We start from the raw sequence: 27,667 nt of genomic DNA, 5'->3' as shown, positions 1-27,667 counted from the left end.
TTTAGTAAAAAAACAATAAAGACCATTAGTATTAATTTATTAAGAAAGACTCTTACTTTAAAAATACTTTTACTTAAAAATTTCTTAAATGCAAAGGCTGAGCTGATTATCCCATCGTGGATCTGTTTTAGTACAATAGACCACATCCGCACAGTAAGGCAGATTACACAGAATACCGAACAGTATAATCAGCCTCTGTATCTAGCCTTTGTGTTCTATGAAAACGCCTTCAACTCCATCGAGACATGGGCAATTTTGGAAGCGTTGCAGAGATTTCAAATCGACTGGCGCTATATCGAGGTGTTGAGGAGTCTGTACGATGCCGCTGGACATGGCATATGTATAAATGGCGAGTACATGTCACACCTCTCTGCTTCGCGGACGACATCGTTATTATGGCAGAATCTCTGCAGGATCTCAGCTGGATGATGGAAGTGGCCTAAATGCTGCATCCCAACGTGTAGGCTTCGGGGCATAAATTTGGACAAGACGAAAGTCATGTACAATGCTCACATCGAACCGGAGCCGGTGATCATTGGTTAGGCAACAATTGAAGTTGTGCCAGAATATGTCTACCTCGGGCAGAATATTCGGCTAGGCAGAAGCTGGGTTGGGCTGCATTCGGAAAACTCCGTCAGCACATATTCTCCTTGGCCATCCCTCAGAGCCTGAAGACTAAAGATTTCAACCAGTGCGTCCTGCCAGTGATGACGTATGGTGCAGAGACGTGGGCACTAAGGGTAGGACTAGTCCACCGATTTAAAGTCGCTCAGCGTGCTATGGAGAGAGCTATGCTTGAGGTTTCTCTGATAAATCGTATCAGAAATGAGGTTTTCCGTCAGCCAGAGGATTAAGATTACTGACATAGCTGTCAAAATATGCAAGCTGAAGTGGTAGAGTGCGGGTCATATCTGCTGAAGAACCGATAAGTAACCATTGGAGTAAACAAGTTCTCGAGTATAGACTACGACTAGGCAAACGTAGCGTGGGAGGCCTTCCTGCCTGGTTCAAAGACGACGACCACAAGTATTTATTTTTTTGTAAATCCAGGTATTTTGTCTTTTTATTTTCAATTCATCCTTGAAAACTTTTATTCAAGATATTTAAATAATCAAAAAAGTCAGAAAGAAAAAGCTAATTTCGAAAAAGAAATTCCGGGTGGCAATGGCATTAGTCGTACGCACCTATGTACATGGCCACACGTATCCGATGTGTGTAATTATAAAAAATGTGTTTTTAAATGAGATAACTACTCGTATGTACTACTTCGAATCCTAATCATGAAGACCATAAATACGTCGAATGGAATGAATATTGGGAATAGTGTAACATACACATAAACATAAGTACATGATAAAAACCGGAAGGGTCAAGGGGGTCGCGAAATAATTTTTTATACCAGGGGGGTCGCGTCATGAAAAAGGTTGAAAAACACTGTTCTAAACGACTTTTGTTCTACGACATTGGAAAAAATATGTTTTTTTTTGTTCTGCGTAGGAACTTGTTAGCCACGTGACTTTCTTCGTCTCCCCTGACGGCTTACTATACCACTTATGCAACAATGTATGAGAATCATTGATTTATTTCAGTTGAACCGCTTGGAAAGTCACGCTTTGTTGGTTGCATAGTATTTTGATACCCACCCTAATGATTGGGCTTCGCCGCGTAGTTAAGTAGGTATGTATAACTCAAAGATACGAAAAACTTATTATGTAGTTGGGAAAAGAACTACCTACCTATAAATGAAAACTTACTTTCTGCGACACGATTTTAAGGACGCGCTGTTTTAATTTCATCACAATATTTGAATTGCATATGCGCTACCTACAAGACCTACATACTTACCTCTATTATTTTTGCGGCAAAAAGTACCGCATTTTGTTTCTTTTTAATTGATTCCTTAGAAAAAAATGTTGCGCGCTAGGCCTAATGTTCTACAATTATTCCGAGTTATCTATACTTACAAAAACTCTTTGATCTGAATGAAAATAATAATATTCGCACTGTTAGTAATATAGAGGCACACTAATAATATCGTGCTACTTTCTTTTTTGGGAACGCGTTGAATTCTTTTACTTGACGTTTCTATTATCAGCCCTTGTTCGATTCGAACCTCTGCTTCCACAAACACAATAAAGGTGCCAATTGGCCGCCGACGATCGATGCCATCATGTGAGCTTGCATGCCAATTGCATGCTGGTTTCTATGTATTTCTATGGTGTCATGTCGCTCTTGCCAATCGAATCCTAAAATAATAATAAAATATAAATATAGAGAATCAAGTAGTGAAGTTGCGACAAGTCGTCATCGTCGTCTTCTGCATGCAACCTTCTTCTTCTCGTCTTCGGCAGCCAATTGCGATCTTTACATCCAGCAAAATCTGCACACAGTACCATTAAAATGTAACCGGCAACGGTACAGTCTAACAATTAAGGTAAAAGCGGGCGAACTATTAGAAAAACTGTTAATTAGAACAAACAAAAAATAAATATATCCGTAATAAAGTCGTGAGAGACTCCCACGGCTCGACGTCGCTATTCTTGTACACTCGGAATAATGATGCCTCTATTGTAGCCACCAGCAGGAAGTCATTTATCTAACATCAAGAATATGAGCGTTTACAGCAATTTCGAGTCTGATTTCTCAGCCTAAAGTGTGCAATTTTGGGTGACGCGGCCGAGTCAGTCAACTTGGATGACTAAACATGTTTTTATCGAGAAATCTGATTAGGTACAGTAGAGAAGGAACAGAGACAATCTCAAGTATCGAGATATATATCCGTTTGAAATATGCCAAATAGTACTCTAACGAACTGAGTTCTACCTATTGCATCGAGGCTAACATGACACTGCAGGTGGAAAGTGGCACTGCAGCCATGCACAATTGCACATAGGCCCACCCGACAAGGAAGTTAAAATTCGTCAATAGCAGCTGATGATCAGAAACAAAATTCGATTTATAAAATCATCCTATGATATTGGTATATGGACGATTATTGCCTCGCACACCGCTCGGCTAGCCCGCTCCGCTCTCGTGGACGTCATCCTAAGAGCACGTGCTATAATTATACTTAAATTCCTTCATTGAAAAGAATTCATTGGTAGGTACATGTCAGTATGGTACCCAACTTTGTAGGTACCTTATAAATCTTACAATCGTAAAATAATATTCCTAGTTAGGTCGTAGGATGATATGATAACTCGATTTCTCGATATATAGGGATATTGATAATACACGGATAAGCATTAAACTTTTGGTAGCTAGTTGCAAAAAAGTACCTAAGCATTAAAAAAATAAAACGTGCAGAGGCTTTTTTAATTATTTCGATTTAATAATTTCATGATTGGAATAGGTAACAATGGGCAAATAACTTTGTAATACAAGTGTCATTATATAAATTGACTTCCTGTTATAGTTGGACTTGGAAAGAGGCAATTTTCCCAATTAAGTAACTAAAATACAACCTTTTCTACCTGTGTACTGTGTAACAAAGACTGATGATGGAAACTATAATTATTGCGAATATCTATATCAATTCAGCTTTGTCTCGCATAAAAATACCTATATCGTTATTACAAGTGCCAATTATATGTAGTAAGTGTATCATATTATCACATTTAAATTTTATACCATTGGAAATAAAATTAATTAAAAAAATACCTGATTTGGCAGGTCGTAGCACCAAGAGACACCTCACCAAAGCATTTATGCATAGTTATAATCATAATAGCTTCCTGTACTAACGTATATTACGTACATAGTAATATGGTGTCATATTTTTTCAACTGAAATGTAAAAATTCAACTAGCTTTGCCTGTTCATATTCTTTACATCCCTAGTCTATATGTCCAGCAAGCAACAGCAGCAACATGTAAGGATCTGGTATAAACAACGTGTAAGTATACCTATCTTATCTACATTAATAACAGGAATTAAAATCTGTTTAGACAGAAGAGACAAAACACTGAGATCTCATCAGTAACGTTGCAACTGCTACAACTTTATGATCGTAATCACTGTTTCACAGAAAATAGAGGATAAAAGATTCGACATCGAAAACGAATTTGAATAAGTGGACGCTGAAGGTATTCTGTGGATATGACTGAATCCACGAAGACATGACACGCAAGTCACAAATGAGGCCCCAGCTTTACACTGCCGTATAGCCATTTTGAAATTAAATTAATACCATGCCGATTTCCTTAAAATGTTTTCCTTCACCAGACCTCGTTTCATAATAAAATTTCTGACTTCAATTCATTATTACATATTCACTAAAACGAAGTTTGAACAGAATTGTTCACCCATCAGCAACTAAATTAATAAAAATTAACGGAGTTAAGGAGTCACATAAAATCAAGTTTTTAATTTCCCCGTTTTTGAGGTACAGGGTTAAACTTGTACTCCATAAAAGAAGGCAGTATCAACAAAACGAACTACTGACATATTTTGGGAAAATCCAAACGATTAAAAACAGTGGGTGAGCGCTGGCAACCGAGGATTCGGATTAAGAAAAATAATTGCGCATTAAAACTTTTTGATTGCTAATTCCGAGTGTCTTCCCACGGCTGAAGATGACATGTAGGCAACAACCACCTGACTGTTCCCACACTCTGCATATCTTGACTCCATAGATCAAGTCGGTAGGTAAAAAAGGCATAGACAATGATTCAATTGTGTGCACATTGCTTTCTCACACGGGGAGTGTACAGATACGATCGGGAACACTTAATTAGTGCATGTAAATGACCAATCATTGTTCCGGGTACCGCTATCCCCTAAAGGACGAAAGATGGAAGCTTTTAACTCAATCGCTCACACATCACATAATCATTAATTTTCGCCAGATTTGTTTTTAGATTTTCGTAGACACGTCTATAAATTTTAGAATAGGAATCTTGCCTTTGACTAAGGTAGGTAAGTACTAGTTTTTATTCTGTGATCTAAGTTATTTTTAGAGAGGCCCATTTACAGGAGTTCAGGCGGAATCCAAAAGCAAAATATGAAAAAATACATCGTAAACTCCGAAACAGGATGCAGTTTTCCCCGATTGTGCAACCAGGATGTCGGCGACACTTTTTATTTGAACTTAATTACGTTTTTTCATCTTTAATTCATCATCACAATGAATGAATGGTTACGTGCGGACCCAACGTCATTATTTACAACGTCATTGATGACATATAATGACCGCATTAACTGGATCAATGAAGTACATAATTATATGAATTCTTCGCTGGTTCTAATAACTGTTACTACAGTATTAAATACGGCCTCACGCGACTAACACTAATACTTAATTGTTAGGAAGCCTTCATTAAGAAAAGCTAGGAAAGTTTCTTGTATCATGCGCGTGCGCTTATTAAAAACATGAGTAACTCTAAAAAATATATTTCTTTCGGCTTATATGCTATCATAAGTAGAATTTTTTGTTAGTAAATAAATGGTTTATTTCACTCGTGAAGAGTATAGATTTTTAAACTTACTGTATAGTACATAACTATTTCAAACTATGCCCGTTATTACTCATGTACTTAAATATTGAACAAATTAAGAATGTTTCAGTTTCTGTACCTTTGTAGAAACATGGAGGGAGAGAGGGTAGTCGTAGACGGAACTGTATCACACCGTTCATGAAGCTACAAGCCTTGGGGGCGTGGCTTCGAGCTGATACAATGGGTAGGTACTAGCAGAGTAACATGTGAACATACGCGATAAGGCATTGTTGGAAATACTTTCTTAACTTAACCGAGGTAGAGTGTTGTTCTAATGGCTGTCATTTAAAGTATTGGTATACAAGAGATTCCTTGAATCACCTAAGACCTGTCGAGCCGTACAGGGTTTTCATTTATGCTCTAGATAGTCTAGATAGACTACTCTAGAGTCTCAATTTCGTGTATTACCCCCGCAGTAAGACGAGGAACTCGGGTGCTGTTTCGGCAGCAGTTGTCAAGCCTAGTCAGAGGCCTTTTGCTTGAAAACATCTGACAATCGGGTGGAGCACTTACCCGACAACTCTCTCAGCAAAAGCTTGCTTGTGTTGGGGTCCACCAACCCGCACTGGGCCAGGATGGTAGACTAGGCCTAAACACTTCCTTCATTGGAAGGAGACCATGTGCCGACTGACTAGTTACTTATTCCCTGATAATTATAACATTTGGGCATCAACCAATTCGGCTGCAGAGCTTACAGGTGTATGTTTCATTGAGTAAATGTTTCATACACTACATAAACCTATGTCCTCCGCACTCCAGGATATGGGGAAGTCCGATGCATTTATTTTCAGTTTAAATAACATAATGGATATCCGGCAGAGGATGTTTTCCTGCGATTGTCTGTATTTATGTGCGCTAGAATTACGCTAATTATGTTAATCTGTGATATGACATCATCATTATCTGCTGATCAGACCGTCATTGATGGCTTTGCTACTACTATTCATCACAATCATCACATAATACCTAGGTATTATATATAAGTGTAGGCAAAAAAATACAATAATCACATTTAGACAACTCTTGACTTTAGGACTAAAACATCGACCGGCGGGCCTTCACTTCGTGAGTTAGGCATTCGTATGAGTATTACAGACATGAGTGTGAGAGTCTACCGCTATAATTCAGGCACATATCTGCGACGACGGCGGCATGGCGAGACGGCGGCGACGATTTAATACATGGACTTCTACATGAGATGACACACAGCGTCGTACCACGCTTCCGTAACGTAGAAAGTTCAGAAGGGTTAGTCTATACTGACGAAAAATGAACTAACGAGAGCTGTGGTGCAATCGGTACGATTAATACAGCGAGGTAGAGTCGTGGCTCCCGCAGTAGCGCTCCGAAACTTAGTATAGAGTGACCGTAGAGTTCATCCTTTATCAGATCTACATTACGCGCGGCGGGTGGGCACTGATAAAACTACACCCTCTCTATCCATTACAAAACCCAGTTCAGAGATTTCTTAACGAAACCGTCTTATATTTCCTAGCCAAATACATTCCGCTTCGATGTTACAGGTATTTCGAAGAACGCAATTATTAACCAACTAATCTCACTTGTCTAGCGAGTAACGGAATCGACGCATTTACTCTATCAACTACTGTTCACGCTTCTTGTAGCCACCCGACACATGCAATTTACAGTAATCATAGTCAATGAACTATGACACAAACGTGCCTACTAGCTGCCTAATGGCTGCGTTGCATGCAGTTCAGCAAAAACGGGGGCTTACGTAGACCATTCTAGTTGGAGTATGTGCTAAGATTGGTCATTTTCCTTTTACCGTGGTGTTTGTCATGTGACCTTTTAGTATTAGAGAATGATCATAAGGATTAAAGTAGCCTGTCTAACTAAACGTTGTCTGGTAGAAATCGCTTTTAGTGATAAGACCGCCTTTTGCACCTTTGTATTATAATATGATCCGTATTTGTGTGTACTGTTTTTGTGTACAAATAAAAAATACATACGATATATCTATATGTATAGTCGTAGAACTGGAGTTGTGCCCTTTATGCAATATAAATCAAATAAATTCGTTGAATTACGGTAGAACATTTTTCATAGTATTGTAGAAATCAAAAACACACAACACACGCGGAAATGTTTAAAAAACCCACCGCTTATGTTTTTGTTCTGCCATATTATGTAGATACGACACCCAACGCCAGACGACTTGCGAATCGGTCGTGGGAAATTGTTCAGCTCAGAAAAACTTAGCTGTTTAGTGTTCACATATATGAATATTACCCTCTAATGAAATTCAGAATCTCAGCCAACAATAGCTCGCTATAAGGAATCGCTAGATAATTATCAGAGGTCACCGGCAGCAGTGCGGAACGCTATGTGGGGAAGACGACTTATAATCATTTCTTATATTCATGTGAAGATTTTTTCAAGTGGTTCCCACGTCGCCGCTCTGATTTCGATTGCTCGAGTAATTATGTTTGACCACAGCTTTTGTTTTAATTATTAACGATTATGAGTTCATTTGCACGGTACGTGGGAGCCTGGCTTATCTCGATGCGTTTGATGGTTTCAGATAAATAAAATGGCTATTTAGATTAGATTACGGCCGTGTGAAAATTGGTACAGGAATGAGTGAAAAAATGTTGTTTATTTAAATTCAGTTTTATTAAAAATATTCAATTTAAAAATTACTGTTTTCTTAAAAGTTAATATCGGCAATTATAGACAAACATCTCATTATTCGGTACTTCGCAGTTACGTAAATCCATGGCCTATTAATATTATTTACTCAATTCAATATTTTAAAGAAACCAATACATGATCATACAAATGCACAGTTTTTACTGTGAGTAATTATGTAAAATTGACGGTAGTACAATAATGTATGTAAAAGTAATACTGCTACCAATTCCATGGAAAGGAAATATATTTTACATTTTCTCTACAAAAATATTGATATATATTTTGTACTTGATATTACATTTTTTTTTTGCGTGGAATGTCCGAATCACACTTTTCCTTACAAATACAGGTCAATTCCTTTCATTTGCTAAAATCACGATAAATGTAAATAAATTTTGATCAGTTTAAAACTTTCTCGGTAAATAAACAAACACTATGCACTAATAAAACCTAAATTGTTCAATAAATCTCGCTTATGTATGTATTTATATTTACACAAGAGATAGTTTACATTTACATAATTAATTATTGTGTTTTAAAATGCACACTTTTGAGCCATTTCTAGGTAAATAATACACTTTCAAATAAAACACAACCAACGCTAAAACATAATTTCATTGCGGCATACTTATTGCGGAAAAATAGCAAGTTCTGACGCAGCTACATAGCAATGTCGGATACGTAATATATGCAGCTTTATACACAGATTTTCATGTGGTCTGGTTTTCATACATCTGTATGTGCGAAAGATATGAACAGTGCTTTCATTTGTTTTATAAGAACCGACTGATAAAGGACAGGAGAGCAGACTATAGTCTGATCATGTATCCGCGGAGCTCAGGAGGGTAACTCTATACTGACGAAAAACGAACGAACGAGAGATGTGCAATGGGCACGTTTAATACAACGAAGATAGAGCCGTGGCTCGCGCAGCGCTCCGAAACTTCGTTTTTCGTCATATAGAGTAACCCCCCCTGATCCTCACCTCGAAAGTAGTCGAGATACACTATCTTAATCAATAATATAACCTAATCTAAGGCCTAAATGTATTTCTCACCATTCGATCATCATAAAGTTGATATAGTTTTTGCAAGTTACTTATTACGGGATGTAAAGAGAAGCTAGACGTAGTTCGTTTAGCAGTCTAGATATAGCTTTATGCTAATGTAACGGTGAGATAACTTGCAATAGGCCTTTTTGTTATATCCCTAACGAAATAAACACATTGACTCGTCATGGTTACAACTATTTGGCCCCGTTGAAATAACTTCTAAGACCAGAGAGATCTTACTTTATGTGCCAAGAATACACGAATACGTCTTCAAGTATTTGTAAAGTATAATGTCAGTTTAGGAACTAGAAATTCGTGAAGAATTAAAAATAGTATACACATGTATTGCGAATGAATTGCTAATCGACTTCGCGAGGCACATTGAGACTGTTTATATCATTTTAAAAGTCACGAAAGAAACCTACATTAGTTTTTTTATGTTATATTATTATATCTCATGCTGAAGAGGTATTGTAACATACCTGTTTTGCTGACTGTACAAAGATAGAGAAGTTTAAAATTTAAATCTCTTTTAGCGTGTGCATCGACAGTGCGGAGTTCAGACAAGACAATTATTTGTTAATTGAAAAACAGTATGTACCTATAACGAACTGTCTGTAGAATACAAGAAAACATTTACAATAAAAGATAAAAGGAAAAAACACATTGCTTTAGAGTCCTGCAAACTTCCTGACACACAATCTTACTAAAATACAACATTTTGGTGTTCATAATCTCAACTCGAGTTAAAAATAAATACGTATCGTAATACACACTTTATTGCGCGATCACTTCAAACACAGTTCCACTGTCACATTCGCACTATAGGCACAACACTTCATAAGAGGCCGCGTGTTATACCCTGATTACACCTACCGAGTAGCGAGACAGTATCTTCGGCCGAACCTCGACCAATCAACGGCTAGCAATTGACCAAGTAGTCGACCGAGGATACTGTCTCGGTCACTCTACTAGGTGTTACGAGGGTATTATCTTTGGATGGCGCGTCACTGCAGGCTAGCAGGCCTGCGGGCGTCGGGCTATTGCAGGGAGTTGTCGGGCAGGCGGTGCGCGTCGTGGTGCCACGTGGCGGAGGGCTCGGGCCTCATGACGTCATCCACGGGGGTGCACGCCGGCCGCGGACCCGGCTCAGGGGTATACGTGAACGTCAGCCCCGTCGCGTAAATTATCCCGTCATTACGCACCAAAGACACTGGAACCTGCAGCGGGGGAGAAATTCCATTAATCTTTGACACCTGGTCAGAAAAAGGTATGCTTTAAAAGGTTGAAAATCAAAAGTATTATTAATAGGTGAAGCGTGGATGGGTTACCTTGGAAGGGTCTTGGGAAGGCAGCAAGAAGTCGTTACAAGCACGTGTTATTGAAAAGTCTTGAGGATTAATTGTTATGTCTGTCAGATGGCACTATTAATTAGGTCGCTCAACAGACGACTTATTACGGCGAGCCATTAATAAAATGATATCTTTGCTAGACTTAAGTCTACTTGTCTTGTAATTTTAGACAAAGTAAGTATAGTATAAGTATAGTATAGAGTGAACACATTTCAGTAGCTCTACATACAGCGGCTAGAATAATAATAGAAGCGAATAGATAGTTATCATTGCAAGGTAGCAAATTACGATAATTGCAAACACAAACTGGATTATGTAACATCAGTCCATCATGTAGGCTTTTGTACTTCGTATCGTTATAATTTTACCATGTTTCAGATTCATGTAAGTGAACTAAACCCAACTAGGTAAGCCAAATTTCCCAATGTCTAGTTAGAAAATTATTATTATTATTTGAATTAACTTTTTTAGTATCTTCCTATAAAAGGATTTAATGTAACTTATATGGTTTACATGAATGCAGATTCAATTTAGGATAATAACTATTTATAATAAGAATGCGTTAAAACCATTTTCCGTACAAAATACCAAACTTCCTTCTACTTGTCGGTAAATTAATATTTTCGGTAGTTTAGTCGGAACTTTTATTACTACCCCTCTAACCCCCCAATATTGATTTCTACATAGAGCTCTTATTACACTAAGCATAATCAACTAATTAATTAATTTCAAACTAACCTGCGTAGGCTGTCGCACCCACAGCCACTGCCCTCTAAACTGGCTGATATCGGGCACCACACACAGCATGGACTCTGCACACCGGTACATGGTCTCCGCTTCCACATCACCGAACCACACCTGCAGCGACGGGGTGAAGTTGTCTCCAGCCAGCTCCAGCATGGCCACGTCGCCGCCGCCGTTGAGGTTCAGCGAGTGGACGAGGGGCACCGGGGTCACGGGGGATCTGGTGGGTGGAAGGGTTTGGAGTTGGTTGAAAAAGATCAAGAATATCATGATTTTTTATGGGTGAGGGTGAGTGCTTGGTTAATTCGTCTGTTTTGTTTTTGGTCAATTGAATTACTAATAGCGTTATTTAGTATGGTAGTAGGTACTTGATTGGTGCTTAGAATAGGTAAATTAGTGTAAAATTATGTACTTTTTCAATATAGAAGTATTGTATTCTAGGAAACATATTATTATTAAAGAATAACTTATTTATTATTACAGAATAACTTTTAAAATACCAACCAGCTAAACATGGTTTTAATTCAATTTGGTTAAACAATAGGTGTTTTTGTCTTGTTTTTAATTCGTGTGGGACCTAATTGTTAGCTTTAATTAACTTAATTTAAATTACATTTGAAATTAAATAAAAGGACCTAAGTAGAGTAGGTAGACTTTTTTGTCTATTTAATTATTTTCATAAACAATATCTTCTCTATATTTACAAAATAAATTTAATATGGCATCAACAAAATTACCTGACAGGTCCCATGCCTTCATAGAACTGATACTCGGCTTTATCTGTAGAGATGATGGTCCAGCACGCACCATCGTTGATCATCTCCTTGTTAGGTTCCTTCGGGCATGGAGTGGCCTGGAACTGAATGATCCTCTCTTGCGACAGACAGAGATACATCCGCTCAGTATCCTTCATGTAGAAGGCACACTTGTGGAGTTGGGAGACGGGGTCGTCTGCTTCTAAGAGTGCCATTTGTTTGTCCACCTGAAATTGGTTGGTTGTTATTTGAGGATGATAAATTTATTTCTGATAATGTTTATTTATTAAATATGGAACACCAGCAATGTTGGAATCTTTGTTTGGTGGATACTATCATTAATGTATCTATTTGAGGTCATTCTAATATTATACTTATACTCTTCTACTCACTAAGTCTCTCATTCACCCAAAGGTTGCCTGGAAGAGATCGCTTTTAGCGATAAGGCCACCTATTGTGCTTACTCCTTTTGTTATTTAATGTATGTTGTGTATTTTGTTCAATAAAGTTATATTGTATTGTATTGCACATTATGTAAGAAAGTAAAATTTTTATACCCAAATAATTATAATGATGTGCTTTATGTTGAGGGGTTTTGTATGATTTTAAACAACTGTAACAAGCATTTCTTACCTTTCTTATTATAAGCCTGGGCAAGGCCATGCCAGTCACTGAGCAGACCAGTTTCACAGTGGAACCGTAGTGCACATATCCATCTCTCACCGCAAACTCCTCTGACTCACTCTCATTGTCATCCAGTAGGTGAATGGTGAACGCCCCCCACTGTGTGGATGACGCATGGAAGTTCCCATTCTCTACATGCAAGTACCGGGTGGACACGGTCTGTGACCGCAGCCTGTTGAACAGCGCCACCTTGGTCCCACTCGCTATGCACAAGTCTGCATTTTTCAAGGACTGCTTCTTCTTTGAAGGCTTTGATATAACTTTTATTCTCTTACTATTAAATATACCAATATCATGTCCATTTCCGTAGAACATTTTCACTGAGAGCATAAAATGCTTTCTCTTGTCAGAGTCTGATATGTACAAGGTTTTGGCAGCACAGTACTGCTTGCCATTGTTGAGGTCAAGCTGCTGCATGTCTTGGTCAGAGTTGCCGATGCCAATGAAGGCACAGAGCTGGGCCGCCTGCTCCGTCTCGCCTTCCCGCAGCATGCGCTCGCGCCGCAGCCGCCAGCCGTCCCCGAACAGGTAGATGCAGGGAGGGGGGCAGAAGAACCTCTTCTCGTTGCCGTAGGACTTCTGAGCGACCTTGGCGTGCAGGATGACCACCACCATGTCGGAGCGGTCGCGCAGGTAGCGCTCCATGGCCTCGCGCGTGAGGCGCCGCTCCTCGGGGCGGTAGGCGCCGGCGCCCGGGCCCGCGGCGCTCGCGTAGCGCGGGAACAGCGCGCCCGGCTGCGGCGGCGGCGACGGCGGGCCCTGCGCCATGCCGCCCGCGCCCGCGCCGAACTGGTGCGGCATTATGCTCGCCACCGCGCCGCTCTCACCTGCACGCGCTGGCGCTCATACCGGGCAGATCGATAGCATGTGCGTGCATGTCACCGGTCCAGGCTCCAGGAGTGCTAGCTCAGCGATACACAGTCGCTGCACATCACTATGTTCAAGTAAACAGTCCCGTACCACCGGTAGCGTCCCTCGCTACCACAGAAAGATATTGTTTTAGCACCTCGTGAATGAAACTAAAACCGGTTCCAAGGTTGATTATGCTTCCGATCGATCTCCTCCTTTATTATTCACTACACTATAAATTAATTACTGTGGGAACTGCTGCACACTTCTTTCAAAAACACCTGTTCGCTGACAGCATTTTCAGGCAGTCTGGCCAACATTCCGCGATTAAATACTTTGAGTTTGCACTATTATTTTAGATGTGCCTAAATTTTGGTCGTTTTTTATTGATAACTAAACAAAATAAGTTAAAACAAACTGTTTATTCAAAATAAATGCACACACGGCACAACGCTAGACTCGAGAAACTGTCAAAAAATACCATAGACAAAAAGAGAGTAGTGAAGTGCATACGCAAGCCTAGTGTTGCGTGCTGGGATTACTCGCTTTTGAATGAATCGATTTCGAAGCAATGCGAGATCGACGACACACGGGAGTGCCTTCGCTCGCCTGCTGCGACTGACTGACAGCCGGTCATAGGATAGGATGTGGGGTTACGCATGGGGCGTGAGAAAATAAAGTGTGGGAAAGAGTGGGCGTCGAGCGGCGGCGTAGTAAAACATTTGATACGTTGTAGTGAACCGAACACATATTTACCAATGTGGCGGGGCCAGTAGCTGATACGCTTCTGTGAGTGTGTGCGTGATAAATGCTGAGTTCATGAGCCAAAAGGTTGCGGTGTGTGAGGAAGAGCTCGACGATTGACCGGCGATCTCGTGGGAAACGACCTTTGTTATGTACACAGATTTATGTATTTGTTTCAACAAAAAATTGAGTCTGGAATTTAATATCACGCGATGGGAGTTACTGGACTGTGGAGACTGGTCGAGCCTACCGGCAAGCCTGTGCCTGTTGAGACCTTGGAAAACAAAGTCTTAGCTGTCGGTAAGACCACTTATCTGCTATTAAATAATAGTTTTGTCTGTTTCGATTTGATTGATTAATTTTGGTCTAGATAGAACCTTGTCATATTGTATGTGTGTGTATTTTGTTGACAGATATTTCAATATGGTTGCACCAGATGGTGAAAGGTTACCAAGATGCAAAAGGAGCACCGCTACCAAATGCCCATCTTATGGGTTTATTCCAAAGACTGTGCAAGTTGTTATATTTCAGAATCAAACCTGTATTTGTTTTTGATGGAGCGTTCCCAGAATTGAAAAGAGAAACTATTGTAAGTTATTCATTTGTTTTAAGTATATATCTATTTCTTAAATACATTACAATACATACTCTTATTAATTTACCAATTTCCAATACAGGCTAAGCGTCAGGATAGCAAGTCAAAGTATCATTCTGAGTCAGAACGGCTGAAGCGAGAACTTGCTCTGTTATTGAGTAAAAAGACAGCTGTAAGCAGTCTCCTTGGGAAACAAATATCACCCAAAAAGGGGCCTCGACCTGACTTAGCTCAGGCTTCTGAAGATGACTTATTTAAGTTGCCAGCTTTACCTATTCAACAAGATGAAATTGATTCAGAGTAAGATTAAAACTTTTAATTGGAAAATAGCTACATACTTACCTTGGTTTAAAACTCACACATACCTCGTTGGACCTGCTAATGTAGAGTAGGTACTGCAGAGTGTCCTTACAGCACAGTTAGTTACTTACATTTTCTGCAGCTATTTTTCCCTATGCTAATGCTGTCATTGTAAAAATAAAGCATCCATTCAACTCAGTACATTCCTATTTTCCCTTCAGATCAGAGGATCCAGACACATCAAGTGGTTCAATAATTGATATACATTCTGTTGATTTGGATTCTGATAATTTCAAGCAAATGCCTGCCAAAGAGAAATATGATGTTCTTGTTGAGTTGAAGGAGACTAGAAAAATGAATTCTTGGGGTAAATTGCATGAACTACCAAAGGAAAGCAATAATTTTTCTGATTTTCAAGTATGTTCAATTTACCTACTCTTCTTTACTTTAAAGCTATTAATGTATTATATTTGTATCTCAATGTGTTGAAACTAATAAACACTAACTAACTCTAATTTTAAAGTCTCAAATTGTATAATGAATGTTTTAGATGCAAAGATTGCTCAAAAGAAGAAAAGTTCAGGAAGTTTTTGAAGAAACCGAAAAGGAGATGGGTTCTACTGGAATGTCACTTAATGATCTGGAATGTTTGCTTAATGAAGAAGGCATTGATACGAAAATTGAAAGTATGCCGACACGTAGAATAGCCTCTAACAGTTCTACTAGATTTCTGCTCATAAAAAATGTTAAACAGGCATTAGCTGATGCTAGAAAACAGAAACTCAAAGCTATCAATGAAAATACAGTTACAGAACCAGGCCCAAGCAATGTAGTTGAAGAAAAACCATCAGAGTCTACCACAGATAAAACAGAAGAGTTAGATGATGACTTACAAAAAGCTATACAAATGTCATTAGAATGTGCGGATGAACCTAATACCAGTGTAAATTCAACTAAAACTGATGAATCTTGGTCTACATTCATGACAGATTCAGATAATTCAAACCAAGAAACTGATTCTGAAGAACACGATGGTTTTGAACAGACTGAAAACTTATCTACAGCTAAGGCATATATAATGCAATACAGTGATTACACTCCTAGAGCTATAGATCAAATAGTCACATCAAATAATAAACGACAGAAAGGAAAAGCTAAAGCACCGAAAGTAGACAAAATAATAGAAGAATTAAATAAGGAAAAGTCTATTATCGTAGACGAAGTCAGTCTATCAAGTGATGATGAAACTGATACCAATAAACAAAGTATCGAACATTTCATTAAACCCGTAAGCAAATCAGATTCTGAAAAGGACATTATAGAATTAAATACAACACAAGAAGATATCAGGTCATCTGAAGACGAAGTAGAAATTATATCAACCAACACCTCCATTATAACCGTCGACGACACACAAAATAATATTGGAACTTTATCTGTTGATATAAATGAAGATGCTAAAAATGAAGTTTTGGAAACTAGTAAAGTTAATGTGTCAAGAAAATTAATACCAGACACAACAAGTCATTCAATAGAATCTGAGAGTAGTGATGATAACTTTGAGGAGGTGCCTGCAAAACATAATTTTATAGAAACTAAACTTAGTTTGCCAAATAATGCCACCACTGAAACTGAAAGTCATATTATAGAATCAGAAAGTAGTGATGATGATTTTGAGGAAGTACCTGTGGCGGATGCAGGACAAAAGCCAGTAGTTGAATTAACATTAAATGTTGGAGAAGCTCCTGAGGATGATATATTTTCTGATGTATTTACAAAAAATAGTGCCGAAGATGTAGCAGTTGATACTTATATTTCGTTGTATCCAACGGCAGATACTAAATTGTCTAGTAACAAAATTGAAAAAGGAAGTAGCGAAAAATACAAAAATTGTTTCATTGATGAAGAATGTAGCAAAGAGACAATAACTGAAAACTGTGAAGAATTTAAAATTCAAATGAATAAAACAAATCAGAAGCCGGATCTAGATTTTTCTGTACACAACACGAATAGTACTGATATAATTGCACAGGTTTCTTCAAAACCTCGTATTAAGAACATACCAAAAGATAAGAATGAAGAGCCCATTTATAGTACTGACATTGCGGACACGGAGATTGCCAGTACTTCCTCTGATAAACAAATCAATGACACCTCTTCTGAATTATTAAACAAAAATCTAGAAATTAAAACGCATACTATTGCAATTGCTAAAGAACCAATATCAACTGAAATGCTGAACACAATGGCAGAAGACATACAAAATGAGGAAAATGATCTGATCAAAGAAAAAGGCCGTTTGGATCGTATAGGGAGAAACATAACTGAGCAAATGACAAAGGAAGCTCAGGAATTGTTGCAAATATTTGGGATTCCGTATGTTGTTGCACCAATGGAAGCCGAAGCGCAGTGTGCATTTCTAGAAAGTGTTAATCTGACTGACGGCACTATAACTGATGACAGCGATATCTGGTTGTTCGGCGGAAGAACTGTCTACAAAAACTTCTTCAACCAGAAGAAGCATGTGTTACAATTTCTGTCCGAGCGGATTGAAAGATCTTTTAGTAAGTACTTAATCATATAAGATTATAATATATCATTGTATTGAATTTCAAAATACTGACTTTAAAATATTCATGGTGTTTACAGATTTAACTCGAGAACAACTTATACTCCTGGCTTTGCTAGTGGGCAGTGATTACACGACGGGCGTAAATGGTGTCGGCCCAGTAACTGCTTTGGAAATCCTGGCTTCTTTTCCTTACAGCAAGAAACAACTCTCGGAAACTAATGAACAAGCCCGACATGCCAAGCTTGTGGCTGGTCTGCAAGACTTCAAGAAATGGGTAAAAGCTGGGAAAAGAACAGACAATACCACTTTGAAGAAAAAACTTAAAAATGTAGATGTTGCTGATGATTTTCCCAGTGTTCGGGTAAGTTACAAGGAATTAAAAGTTCACAAATACTGATTTTAAAAAACCTAATACCTATGTACTGACTCTAATATTATGTATTTGTAATTTTAGGTAGTTCAAGCATATTTAGAACCAAATGTTGAAAAGAGTGAAGCCAAATTTTCATGGGGTGAGTTAGATATTACAATACTTAGAGACTACACCAAATCCAAATTCGGTTGGTCACAAAATAAGTTTGATGAGATTATTAAACCAGTTATAAAAAGAATGCAAGATAGACAAACGCAGAGGACCTTACAAGATTACTTTAAAAGGAAAGTCGAATTTACTTCTTTGGATGATCAAATGAGTAAACGCGTAAAAGCAGCCGTGCACAAAATGGGTCCCGAAACTGAAGGCAGTGCTCAGGTGGAAAATGATGCAGATACATTTAAAGTTCCACAAAAAAGAAAACTAACCAAAAAATCCAAACCAGCAAATAATGAAACAAATGAAGTCGTATCCATCAAAACTGCAAAGCCATCTAAAAGCACGAAAAAACTAAAAACAAACGCAGAAATAGATGGTGCAGAAATATCAGGTATAGTAAAGATAAAGTCAGTTGCTGATGAGGAAAAACCGGCAGTAGAAATAAAAATAAACAAAACGAAGCGATTCCAAGAGGTTATTCCACAGAGAGAGAAAGACAAGCAAGGACTTTTACAGAATAAAATGAAAGCAATAGAAGTGTTCCGTAAAACTAAGTTAGATCGTAAGACTCAACGTAAGAAAAGGAGACCAAACTTGCCTAAAGAAAAGGCGGATCTCTCCGAAAGCAGTGATAGCGATTGAATGTTATGTTATTTTATCCTAAAGTATTATATAAGGTACATTTAATTTGTTTGTACTTAAGTCTAATTTATTTATTAATAAAATAGTTTCTTACCTACCGAGTATTACTATTGTACACTATTATGCATTACGAACAAATAACGCATTGCATGTCACATTTTTTTATATATGAGAACATAATTCACATTTAATTTTTAAAGTTTTAGTTTCTTTACTTACGTAAGTACTTATTACTTCCATGGATATGCCACTGACGCATGAATGCATAAAGTGCAGGTTCTGATGAGCTCTTATAAAATGAAAGAGCATGTATAAAATAGTCAATTTATTGTTTATATTCAACTGACTTACATCTGCATAAGCATTTCAAAGTAATTAGTTGATAAAGATAATTTTATCGATAATTTAAACATAAAAAAATACATAATTTGCACACGTAGGTAATAAACTAATAATAATACAAGAAAAAATACTAGTGATGCTTCTTCAAATCATGAACATCGAAAACAATTGGTTATTCGAAATCGTCAACAATCAACAGGTACCGTTTATTTATTCGAATAAGTTCGATATGTTTAAGTACTTACATTACTAACATACCAAACAGAACCAACTGTTTTCAGAAATCAGTCTCACTAATAAGTTATAAATTTATTATTAGAAATAATCTGGCCTCATATACATTCAGAAGTTCATAATCATTGTGCAGAAATTCATCCGACCATCGTGCCATTACTGCAATGGGGATGAAAACTAGCGAATATTCGGCAACACTCTCGTTTGACGCTGGCCTATCAGAGTTAATAATTTATCAAAATGGCTACTGAAACAACCAATCATATGACAACTTTAGGATCAATCTTCGGTGTTGCCATCTCAGTTTTCATCCCATTCACACATTATTTACAACTTAAACTTAGTAACACAGGCACGACACTCACGAAGTAGAATTCAGTTTTACCTAAATATTGATAGAGTAGAAAATCACCCAGTGATAAAAGTTTCATACTCTTTTATTTAACTTAGCAGACAAGAGCTTAATATACACTGCATTTAAAATCTCCGAATGCCTTTAACCATAGAATCGAAGCAAGAGATTCTATCTCGACTCCCTATGTCTGCAGCATTCAAGCTTTCGCGTCATAACCCGAACATAAAATGACACTCCGAAATCATCAAACTCTACCAACGCCTGTGTCGCTAAGTACAAAAAAGAAAACGTTAAATTAAAATGCACTGCCTAATCGACTTTAACCACACTGTAAATCTTCCTGACAAACCAGAAGCAGGCCATAAATCCGATGGTGCCGGTCAAAAGGAAGAAGAGGAATACCATGAGGAAAGTGTAGCCGAAGTAGAGGAATGTGGAGGCGGCGTCCTCGATGTTCAGTTTAGTGACGAAGTAGTGGCAGCAGTAGATGAAGAGATAGCCGGCGGTGGAGCCACTGCTGAGGAAGGCGCGCCACCACCAGTGGTAGTCCTCGGCGCACAGGTGGAAGTAGCACAGCAGGATGGTGGTCTCCGAGCACGTGATCACCAGGATCACGAACACGAGGAACAGGAAGCCGAACATGTAGTACATCTGGAAAGGTAACGAATTGGTTTTAAAAATGTTGTAATAGGTTAACTAACGTAATTTTCAGATGCATCAAAGTTGTGCAGTGGTGAGTCCACTATTGGCGTATCAACTATAAAGCTTTATAAACCTACGCCTGGCGCACCCTGAGCAGTCAGGTACTGTCGAAAAATCGAGCTGTCGTGCGATCGGCACGTTTAATACAACGAGAGTCGTGGCTTGCGCAGTAGCGCTCCGAAATTTAGTTTTTCTTTTTCTTCATACAGAGTGAGCTCTCTTTTGTATTATAACCGGATAATCTTTCACCACAGATACAATCCCTAGATAGGTTAAAGTGTTGACCGGTACACTAAAGAATTTCCAGTGTAAGTTTTGACAGAGCTAAATCGCATCCAATATAATTACCTGACTAGACCACAGCGAGTTGAGTATGAAGAAGAGCTGTATGAAGATGCAGCCGAAGGGCAGCACGCCGCCCATCACCACGCCGGGCACGGGCTGCGTGTACAGCGACTGGTCCGGGATCTGCCGCGGGATCTGGTTGGTCCGGACCGGGTGTTCTAGGCACTGCGGGTAGAGGGGTTGTGGATGAGTGTTAATAGTTAGTTGAGAGTCGTAAAAATGTAAAATAATAAGTTCTGTGACCGTCCATTTATCTCAATATGATCGAAACTACTTGAATATCTCACATTAGACGTGTAGAAAAGTCAATAAAAACACGTGTTCAACTAAATTCGTGTTTAGCTTATCTAGCCATGACTTAACACAGTTACATATGGCACACTTACAGCACCGTTTTTATTAGATCAGACGCTAAAATAGCTGGACCCTATTTGATCACATAATATATACATACTGCCTCCAGAAAATTTACTTAAGCTTCATCACAAGACCGCTTTTTGTGCCTATGTATACTAAGTCCTGATTTGTGTAAAAACAATTTTTTATCAGACAGCATAGTTTTAGTAATCTCTCTCACCCGCTTCCGGAAGCCGAAGTAAGCTCCGACGAACGTCAGCGGCACGGAGACTCCGAACCACAGCGCCAGCAGCGCCACCAGAGTGGAGAATGGAACCGCGGCCGACGAGCCCTTGCCCCAGAGTACCAGGTTCATTATGAAGAATAGGCCGAATACCACACTGTGGATAAAGAGGAAAGCAGGGTATAAGGATAAGGGAGCGATTCTGAAGCCAATAGTCCACCAACAATAATTCACTGCTAGACATATGGAGGAGCGCCATAGCACCCTGGGTCCTGCTCGGTCTTCCCCATCTAATTACTGCGGGAGATATGTCTTAGGCCTTCTGTCTTGAGGTATTGATAAAGATCTAAGCTAGCTCTGTCCTGTCTGTCGGCTATCGTTTCTTCTGCTTACTGTCATTTTAGTCACACACCTAAACCTATCCCTTTAGAATACTAGTCATGTAAAACAAGCTATATAGTCATCTCACTCACCCAGGGCAAACCATCGAGGTCAGCAGTATATTGCTCTTCCACCGTCTCCCACCAAAGCTCTTGTAGATCCTGGCGCTGACATATCCAGCCACGGCTCCCAGCACCACCCACGCCACCAGAGCACAAGTCATGAGCGCCCCGCGGTTAGCCGGGGAGAGGAACCCGAGACACGCGAAGGCGAGTGTGACTAGAGTCATGCCGAATACCTGAGGAAGGAAAGGGTGTTAGAGAATGTGGAGTTAGGAGTTGGTATATGTGCTAGTGAACTGTGAAGTAAGGGTGGGGCCAGACGAGCGTAATTTTTTGAGTTAATGTGAGTCGCGTATTCGGGCAGAAATATGTGCGCGGGGACGAGGGGAGTGAGTAACTTCCCCGCCGCCCTCGTCCCTGTGCATCAGAATACGCGACTCACAACTCACAAAATTAGGCTCGTCTGGTCTCACCCTAAGGGTGAACTGATTTACACAGGTGGAATTTTATCAGTGTATTTCTCGTCAGCAGGTCAATGTAACCAACCATAAAATTCAATCCTGTATATTTTTGTAATTTTGACCGTGGAGAGCTTCATGTTTTTGTAAGCAAAAGTTCGCTTTAAAAGTTTTAAAATCTTTTGACCGGTATTATAAACACTAGTAGGTACCTACCTACTTATTATAAGAAACATAACTTCAGCCTCTACTATCTGAGGCGTCCGGTAATGGCCGCTTCATTTACAATAAAGACTGATGTATAAGGCGAGAGTATTAGTAATGTTTAGCATACGTACAATACGTACATTGTATGCAAGGGCATAGTTGTGTAATATTTGCATAACCTTTGAATATATCATACATACCCCGCAATGTACGTCTATTAATAACTCGCACTAAATAGTGTGTAAGTTTGGAGTGGTTGCTAGATGGGGTGACGACTTGCGAAAGGTTGCTGGTAATGATTGGATGCAGAAATGGCTGTTAATGATTGGCTATAGATCGCATCTAGTGGCGTGCTTTGGGCGAGGCCTACGTCCAGCAGGGTACTGCTATTTCATAGATCATATAGGCTGATGATGAAACAGTGAGTAAATCCTCAGCATGAATGTTAGATAGATACATAGAGTACTCTTTATTTGTATACCAAGAGTTATGTATCTTTCCCTCTGAGTATTTCTAAATGATATTTTTTTTATTGAATGTTCCTTACTTGAGAGCCAGATCCGAGGAACACGGCCAGCAGCATCCCGCGCCGCGGCGGCCGGAACACGTCGCCGTGCACCAGCTTCCAGCCAAACTCCTCCTGATAAGCATAGAATAGAATACATTTATTTGTCACGCAAGAACAGCACAGAACATACAAACAAAACTCTTAAAATTAAGTAAAAAGGTTCATTAGCACTTCCTCATCAACCAGTAGGACAATCTTCAAATTTTTCAGGGGCTGGATGAGGAAGGCCGTGGACAGAGTGTTGTGGCGCTGCTAGAGAGAGGCCTTTGTTCAGCTGTGGACGACTACGGCTGATGCCGCCCATAAACCAGTAGGTTTTTGGGTTTCAGGTATATTCATTTTGCACTCTCTTTGATTTCATTTCATAGCGATAAGCAATTCATTATGGTCGGAAATCTTAAATACCATCCGTAAAATCTAATCATTACACGAATGATAAGAAAACATAGGTTATTAGTAGATAACAGTTAATCAAGCAAGCATTCATCAACGTACCCATGTAACCTATTTCCGAAAATCAAAAGTTATTATTATACTTAAATAATTTATAAGATAAAACAAAACGTATAGCAAATATTTATGCATTTTGCTAGCCGTAAATTGTATGCTGGTTTATCGAATATTTCCTCACCTGAGCATCCTCCCCGCACTCCATCTGGTTGTACCTCGCGATGTCCTTGTGCAGAGTCCTCAGCAAGATCATAGCGACCATTCCACTGAGGAACAGCACTATCACCAAAGAGTTCAATATCGAGAACCACTGAATATTGGTCTGTGGCATCGACTCGAGAATGTAGTCCCAACGGGACGACCACTTGATGGTGTTGTTCTTGACAAACGTGACTTTGTAGGAATAAGTGATGGAGAAAGGTATCTTCGTGTCGGGTAAGTTGTCAGGGATCTCGAGAGGGACGCGGCTGGAGCAGTCCAGCTTTTCCGGGTCTTCGTGGCGGATGCTGGCCGGTTTTATCTGTGGAGAAAAAGTGGCGGTTTAAAAATGGAACACACATTTTGGTATGGTTTAGTTAGGTAATGTGTAAATTGGTAAGTATAAATAATTATCACATACTAAGAAATGTAACGGCTATTAAATACTCTATTCAATTTGCCTGGTATCTAAATACCTTTGGAATGAAAGTTCTACTTTCATTCTGTTTGGTTTCAAGGACATTACGTGCGTGCTGTTTTATATTTATAATTTTACAGTAGGTAACTATTGATTTTTTCATTTCTTAACCTTGATACCTATCAAAAGATGACCCAAGCAGGTATTAGTTTATAATAGCTTTCCTAAGTCCACCTTTTGTACACTTATATTTCATATTTGTGCAATAAAGTATCAAATAAATAAATAAATAAATAATACTGCTTAATAGAACCAAAAAAAAATTCTGGGGATGTGCGATCGGTCATTTTACGTATATCATATTTAGGTATTTTTAACCTATTTATTTTGCCCTTATGATTGAAGGCTCATAATTTATTTCAGATAAATTATCTACCACCTGCCCCAGATGTACATGCGACATCGCCAAGGTTGCTGAAAGACAGTGATTTACAGTAGCACAAAATTAAAGAGGCCTACAGATGGACATGATGAATGAAGAGAAGAGATTTCTGAGAGTCTGCAGTTTCGTTACTTTAGTTTGGCCAACCATACAACATACCTTAGCAGATATAATCCGTCCACCATTATCTCCAAACCCGACGCCCCACTCCTCCTCCCCGCCGCTGTGGTACGTGATCTCGATGTCCACATGGTTGAACAGGTAGTACGTGCCGATCTGGTTGGGAGATGTTGAGACTATTGGGGTGCAGGTGTCCTGGAAGGGGTAAGTAGAAGCTTGGTAAATAAATTCAATCCCCCTTATTATAAAAGGAAGAGTAAGGTTAGTACTGATCTAGAACCTGTTATAGTACAGAGCTTACATACAAATCAGTAATCTAAAGCCAGGTTTAAACCGGAACTATATTGAGGCCTCGTTTTATAATGAGGGGGCATTGATTTTGATGAAATACACTCCTGTTATCACGTACACATATCCTGAAAGGGATAGAGTGCTTAAGCTTGGCAAATTAGTCAAATTACCCTACCTACTTAAAAATATTTTGGTAATTTGACGCAATTTAAAGTCTACTCTCTTTAATGTAAAAAGGACACTCCTATTATTTTACAGAATATTTTGAGTTTGTAAAATAGAGATTTTGATCGACATCTTAACACCCTGTATAAGTAACAATTTAGTATAAGAATATATGAATCATAAAACGGTTTTGTAGGACCTATGGTTATAATCTAGAATTTGACCATGACTAAAGGCTGTGAAAAGCTGCTCTGAACAAAAACAATAAACCAAAAATTTTACTAGAAAAAGGAAATTAAATAGTGGCAGAATTTCAATGAAATGTATTTGACATGGTCTATTTAAGTTATCTGTTGCTAAATTAAAAATTAAAGCCTTAGTTGAATACTGTGGATAACTAAGACAAATGAAAGCAAAAGTTTGAATAGCTAAAAAAAGAGTGTATTTACTTAAATACATAGAACATGAGCAGGAAAGTTAGATGAAATAGTGTGAAGGGATGCAATTTTAGGTCAACTCTACACTACACTTGTTTCTATTTAGTAATCTATGCCTACTTTGCCTACACTGTGGAAAACATAGGAAAATAAAGGTTACATCTCCCATCTTCTGCCTATTTTAAATTAGAAAGGAATTTGTCATTAAAAATAATTAGTTTTTAGTTCTGTTAAAACCTTTTTATACAAGACAACATCATTTTTAACATCTGTCCAAAATATGGTTAATTTTTTGTTTAAAATTTACATAACATCTAATACAAATGTGATACAATACATCTGTACATAGAGCTGTATTTTGTTTGTAATTTTTGGTCAGCTGATGGAATGACGGATTGAAAAAGCCATGTTATACTGAACTTGTTTGCTCATTAAAATTTAAATATTATCTTTGACACCAATATATCACATACTAATGGCATTGTATTGTAAATTAATTCATGTATAAGCATGTAAAAGACCCACATTTTGAAGTTTTTTAAAAGCGATAAAAAGGTTATCATTATATGGAGAAATAACTGTATTACATTTTATCATAATGGCAAAATATCCACATTTATAATTCTGTACTAAGGTAGCTTCATAAATAAGTATAAAACAAACATTCTTAAATTGTTGATAACAGTAAACATCAGTCACATGGGCTTTAGAATTCAGATTGTGATTCATGATATGGGTGACATTTCCTGTGCAAAATAGGAAGTTATGAAAAATTAAAATTAGCATAGGTACTCTGAAGATTATTGGTATTTCAAAAAGATAATTCAAAGCAGTACTATTTAATTTTAAAGCAGTAGCAATAGATTTACCAATTGAAATCAACTTCTACATAAATAGTTGGTTTCACTGTATTTACAACTGAATAAATTAATAAAAATATAAAAATAACTTACCAGATCCCTTCGCACTTGACAGCCCATAGGGAAGCCTGTGCTGCAGTAGGTCTTGCCGTCAAGCACCGGGTAGCACCACGTCACCGGCATGTTATCAAGAATCCAGTGGTGTTGGTAGTAAAGGGCCATTCCCATTTTCAGCAAATTGTACTTTTTAACACTATCCGCATTATTGATGTTGTACTTCTTAGTGCAAACTTTTTTACAGCTAATGTTTTCTAGGAAGTTGATCTTGTAAGGTCCGGGCCTGATCCTCTCGCCGAACACCACTTGCCCAAGGTTTTCAACAGGCGATTGAGACTCATCGCTGTCACAGAAGTCAAAGTGATGGTACTCAAACGGTATTACTGATTCTTCTGTGTTGAGTCTGTTGACGTACAGCTGAATCTCACTCTGAAATAATAAATTCACTTAATTACTACTACACTTCTAGATATAACTTTTACAGGCATGTAAAACTGGTTATTAAAATCGTTATCAACAGACTTCACATTAAACCTTTATATTGTTGCAGGAGTATGTTACCAAGGTTGTATGTTCTAAATCGTGTAAGAATGGGGTAAACTCACTTTGCAGGACTTCCCATTGTCGTCTCCAGCTGTGCAGTAGTTCACGGGAGCCAAGCCGGGTAAATAAAATGCATTGGCGGATGTCAAGAGCAACACTGCGCCAGCCACTAATGACGACACCATCATGGTGGAAACACTCGTAATAAATAAATTAGTTCACAGCTAACGATACAAGCGGAAAAATAAAGCCTACATAATCGTCAGAAGGATCACAACTGCAGAATAACTAGAAATAAATTATATTTAATTTGAAAAATTGTCGTGAAAAACTCCTCACATTAGAAAACGTCACCAACAAACTGTCAGTGCTGCCAGACTATAAAATAAAACGATATCATTTTGAATAGTCTGTGGTGACATTAATATTATAATTATTCTGAGCTTTACTCACACATGGGAATGGTCCGAATTTCCTTTCCT

At 38.5% G+C, this 27,667-nt stretch overlaps 3 protein-coding genes across 4 annotated transcripts; 1 reads left to right on the top strand and 2 right to left on the bottom strand.

Moving 5' to 3' along the window:
• Positions 1-9,850: 9,850 nt before the first annotated feature.
• On the bottom strand, positions 9,851-13,885 carry LOC105386947 (suppressor of hairless protein). Of its 2 annotated transcripts, none has more exons than XM_038121381.2 (4): positions 12,686-13,885; positions 12,035-12,279; positions 11,292-11,517; positions 9,851-10,457 (listed from the first exon to the last, which is right to left on the bottom strand). In XM_038121381.2, the coding sequence occupies exons 1-4, from the start codon at positions 13,535-13,537 to the stop codon at positions 10,242-10,244; spliced, it is 1,539 nt and encodes a 512-aa protein (XP_037977309.1). In that variant the 5' UTR covers positions 13,538-13,885; the 3' UTR covers positions 9,851-10,241. The 2 variants fall into 2 exon arrangements, with proteins under 2 accessions (XP_037977309.1, XP_011555900.2); XM_011557598.3 differs by having other exon boundaries at positions 9,851-10,421.
• Positions 13,886-14,488: 603 nt separating this feature from the next.
• On the top strand, positions 14,489-19,067 carry LOC105386921 (DNA excision repair protein ERCC-5 homolog). Its single transcript, XM_011557575.3, has 7 exons — positions 14,489-14,629; positions 14,743-14,918; positions 15,007-15,224; positions 15,446-15,641; positions 15,775-17,788; positions 17,874-18,157; positions 18,251-19,067. Exons 1-7 carry the CDS (start codon positions 14,542-14,544, stop codon positions 18,968-18,970), a joined length of 3,696 nt encoding a protein of 1,231 aa, XP_011555877.3. The 5' UTR covers positions 14,489-14,541; the 3' UTR covers positions 18,971-19,067.
• Positions 19,068-19,280: 213 nt separating this feature from the next.
• On the bottom strand, positions 19,281-27,558 carry LOC105386922 (transmembrane 9 superfamily member 2). Its single transcript, XM_038121380.2, has 9 exons — positions 27,248-27,558; positions 26,679-27,071; positions 24,872-25,027; positions 23,836-24,174; positions 23,184-23,276; positions 22,002-22,207; positions 21,526-21,685; positions 20,952-21,113; positions 19,281-20,552 (listed from the first exon to the last, which is right to left on the bottom strand). The coding sequence occupies exons 1-9, from the start codon at positions 27,371-27,373 to the stop codon at positions 20,211-20,213; spliced, it is 1,977 nt and encodes a 658-aa protein (XP_037977308.2). The 5' UTR covers positions 27,374-27,558; the 3' UTR covers positions 19,281-20,210.
• Positions 27,559-27,667: the final 109 nt, after the last annotated feature.

This window comes from Plutella xylostella, chromosome 4, assembly GCF_932276165.1.
Source record: "Plutella xylostella chromosome 4, ilPluXylo3.1, whole genome shotgun sequence".
Lineage (NCBI taxonomy): Eukaryota > Metazoa > Arthropoda > Insecta > Lepidoptera > Plutellidae > Plutella > Plutella xylostella.
This window is presented reverse-complemented; position numbering and strand designations above follow the sequence as displayed.